The 4,351-nt window shown below is 32.2% G+C and overlaps 1 protein-coding gene across 1 annotated transcript in view; it reads left to right on the top strand.

Annotated features, from left to right (window-relative positions):
* The window catches only part of LOC107754500 (protein diaphanous homolog 1-like), a 149,373-nt gene that overhangs the window by 30,465 nt on the left and 114,557 nt on the right, over positions 1–4,351 (top strand). Inside the window, 2 exon segments of the mRNA XM_016570976.1 lie at positions 1,577–1,603; positions 3,315–3,476. Coding sequence (XP_016426462.1) covers positions 1,577–1,603; positions 3,315–3,476 — 189 coding nt within the window.

Here is a 4,351-nt window from a genome sequence, read left to right as displayed (position 1 = left end):
AGAGGCAAGATTAAAAGAAAAAAATACCATCGAAAGACAGTAAGTTCCCCTCAGACATACATTCATATAAACTCCTTCCCCTATTGAATCGCGATTTGTTTAGCATCTCAACCGTTTTGAATTGTCACATATTTAAATCGATTTTCAACCGGCTCGCGGTTAATCGTTACATCCCTAGTTTGAGTGTGTTTCTGAGTAATTGAGAGAATTGATTATATTTTTAAAGCATGTGTCATAGTCTGAGCACACACACACACACACGCACGCGCACACACACAGGTAGTTGGATCTGAGTATCTGAGAGCAGGAGGAAGGAGGTTGAGTGAGTTTTGGGATGTTGATGGTCACTCCACACGTTTACCTAGAGTTTGTGTCATTTGACTACTGGTGAAGTCAGTGGACAGTTGCCATTCTGTTTATTATTATATATTTTTAATTTTAATTCTATTTAATTTTTATTTACTCATTTATTATTTCTTTTTAATTTAAAATTTTAATTTAATATATTTGTATAGAATTTTTTATTTTATTTAGTTATTTTATTTTATGTTGTTATGCTCAGTTATTTTATTTTGCTATGTTGTTATGTTATGTTGTTATGTTATATATTTTATGTTATAACATATAACATATATGCATGTTATGTTATGTGTTATGTTATATATTTTATGTTATAACATATAACATATATGTGTGTTATGTTGTTATGTTATGTTATTGGCATGACAAAACCACATTGGCAGTATCAGTGTTTCCAGCGTAGATGTTAACAGTGGGAAATGGTGAATAGTTCCATTAAAAATATATATCTGTAGTACATTATTAAATAACTGCAGATTAAATAGAAATAATATATTAAAGGAATAAAGTTTAGTAGTATTTGAACTGATATTTAGTGATATTTTGATATTTCTTTATCTCTCTGTGGCGATATGAGTATTTCATGTACACATACCTGTGACAATGTTATCCACATTTCTGTGCCACAGGTCATGTGATCCCTGCTGGTTTTGTTTTGTGAGGTCAAAGGTCATGTCTCTTATTGCATTTCATGTTCTCCCTCAGATTCTCAAGTAACATTTGGAGAATCTGCATTGTTTTGATTGGTCACCATAGAAACGCCTGTTTATAAGCAGGTGACTGTTGATTTCCTGGGAAGAGGAAGTGATGCGCTGATGTTTATTTGCTGAGCTGCTCTGCCCTCGTGTGGCAGGATTATGCTTGTGCAATATTGATTTTTTTCCACCCTCCAAATCGTGGAGCCCTACCGTGTAATCTCCATTTAACAGCAGAAGTTTCTAGTTTTTAGAAAATGTGAGATGAAAATGTCTGAAATTAATTTTTTTTTTTTTTCTGTCTCAAATTCAATAATATAGAAATTCTATTGCATTAATATAGTTTTTAAATAGATTCTGATTAGTTTATGGCCCAGGATGCCTTTCCTTTTCTTTTCTATTTCCTTTTCCTTCTCTTTCTTTTCCACCCGTTTTCCTCTCTCTCTTTCTCTCTCTCTGACAGTTTTGTTGTCTTTCTCTGTATTTAGTGTTGATTTTTCTCTTTCCTGCTCCCTGTACAGACTCTCAAACGGCTGATTCCTGATGAGGTAGGTGCACACACGTGTGTTCTGTGTGTTTTAACACTCTTCCCCGTCTCTCGCCACTGACATAACCACCATGACCTTTAACCCTTCACCCTGCACCATGTGTCTGTAGCGCACACTTTGCCTCACGGCTGACCTCAGATCAGTGTTTGTGTGTCTCAGAAACTGATCTGACGTCACACACACTCACTCCTGTCACAGCCAGAGGAAGCGTGTGACGCCACGCTCACATGTGTGTTTGTGTTTGTCTGAAGAGTTGTCATGATGTTTCAGCAGCAGGCCAAATTAAAACTTTGCCAAAATGCATCTTGCCAAATGTCTATGGATTCATATTTGTATCAAGCAGAATCATGTAATGAGGATAGTCTACACACAAGATTAATATAATAAGAGAGCAGCTGCTAAGAATATAATTAAGCAGCACGTATAATGCTTCAAGAATATAGTTTTATATGTTTTTTCTTCAATTTTTTTTTTTACTTTTCCAATACTGACCCAGTCAGACCAATACAAATAAAATAATATCAGGATTTATTAATTAACAAATTAATTAACTTATTTATTTTATTTACTTGCTCTCTAACTTTATTTTGTTGCAAATGTTTACAAATTTAAAAATTTTTTAAACTTCTGTTACATTTTTACTTTACATGCTTGCTTGCTTATTATTGTTGTGCTTGTTATTTATTTTTTTATTTTTTTGTTTTAAGTTTAAAAATTAAAAAAAAAAAAATCTTTGCCCAGATTCAAATGTATTCAAATTGGTTATTTGGATCAACAATATTTTGCAGATCTGTTAATTTATGAGATTTTCATTTAAATAAATATGAATGTTTTGGTAAATATTTTTGAATCCATTAACTTCTTTAAAAATACATTTTAATAATATATAAAAAAAATCATATTTAATCGTCAATCAATCAAAAAAAAAATTCCAATCAATCAAAATGTTTTTTAAATTAAAAACTGTGTCATGGTCATCCAAAAAATGTGTAAATCAAGATGTTTTTTTTTTTTTTTTTAAAGGATGTTGTTATCATAGGATAGATCTTTACTTTTTTTCAAGACTCTCTGATACTTTGTGTACTTTTTGCATTTTAAAAAAACAGGCAAAATAGTATCGATTTAGGCTGTCAGCCTTTATGATCAGCTATAATAAAGATAATTATGATTATTAACGAGATGTTCTATATCAGCTTCTGTTGTTTTGTATTGAATGTGATGGAGGATGTGTAAGTATCTCAGATGTTTCTGCTGCTTTACTCTTGTCTCGACTTGAAAAGGTTCCTCAGAGGAGCCGTATTTCAGGATTGATCTGGAATATCCTTAAATGCCTTTTGTTCTTGTTGATTGACAGACTCGATGAGATAAACATATAAAGACAATTAAAATTGAGATGATATCAGTTTATTGTTCCCAGCAGAGCATGTTCTGTCAATTAAACGGTTTCTGTGTTCAGAATGAAATACTGGCATACTATTTACTGCACAGTGTGCACTGCAAATGGAAGGTCAGATTTGCATTCTTCTTTGTTATATTCTACGTCTTTGCCAAATGCAGTAAGACATTTGAGTCCATGCATGCTAAAAACTCATAAACTGTGCATGTAGGATGTTAGTATGCCATTCTGAACATGCAGTGACTAAGACGGAGTGTAAAATCCTCCAATGTGTTTTTGCTGTGTTCTGAGCTTTGACCTTTGACCCTGTGTCAGCTGGAGCGCTTCACCAGCATGCGGACGAAGAAGGAGAAGGAGAAGTCGGGCACGATGGGAATCAGACACTCGTCAGCCGCCCAGTATGAAGTTCCGTCCCAGAGCGTCTCGCTGAACGAGCTGTCAGACGAGTCTGTGCTGGAGCTGTTTGAGCAGATGCTGGTGAGTGTGTGTGTGTGTGTACCTGCTTAACCATATTTTGGGAACAAATTTGTACCCATAAGTGAGCTAAACCTGACAAAATCTCCATAAACCTCATTTTGGGCCCATTCCCATTTATAAAATCGGTAAGGAAAGATTTTTTAGAATTGTAAAAATGCAGTAAGTTTTCTGTTAGGGTTATGGTTTGGATTAGGGTTAGGTTATAATATTTAATAATATTTAATTTCTGACACTTTTGTGTGTGTGTGTGTGTGTGTGTGTGTGTGTGTGTGTGTTTGTACCCATAAGTGAGCTTAACCTGACAAAATCGCCATAAACCCCATTTTGGACACATTCTCATTTGTAAAACTGGTAAATAAAGATTTTTTTGCAACTGGAAAAATGCAGAAAGTTTTCTGTTAGGCTTATGGTTTGGATTAGGTTATAGTATTTATAATTAGCTGTATAAGAAAGATATATAAAAACAATAAAGTCTATGCAGTATTTCAATTTAGCTAAGTAAACATGTTTAAAACATTGCCGTTTTCATTTCTGATTAATTTGAATATGTATGTATTTGTTTGTTTGTGTGCCTGGTTTAAAATATACATAATGCTAATTTATAAAAAATAAAAAATAATAATGAAACATACATAAATTATAAAAAATTTAAATATCCAAGAAATTATATTCATGATAAGCAGTAAGCACACTTTTTGGTTGAACTTGTTAATTCATAAAAAAAAAAAAAGAAGAATTGTCATAATTTTATACCACGGTACACTTTCATAGTATAAAATTATTAATCTTAAAAATAAATAAATACATATATATATTATATTTATATAATACTATGTATATAATACTATTATAATATATATATATATATATATATA

The sequence above is a fragment of the Sinocyclocheilus rhinocerous genome, unplaced genomic scaffold (genome assembly GCF_001515625.1).
Source record: "Sinocyclocheilus rhinocerous isolate Xijiao unplaced genomic scaffold, SAMN03320098_v1.1 scaffold50, whole genome shotgun sequence".
NCBI lineage: Eukaryota > Metazoa > Chordata > Actinopteri > Cypriniformes > Cyprinidae > Sinocyclocheilus > Sinocyclocheilus rhinocerous.
This window is presented reverse-complemented; position numbering and strand designations above follow the sequence as displayed.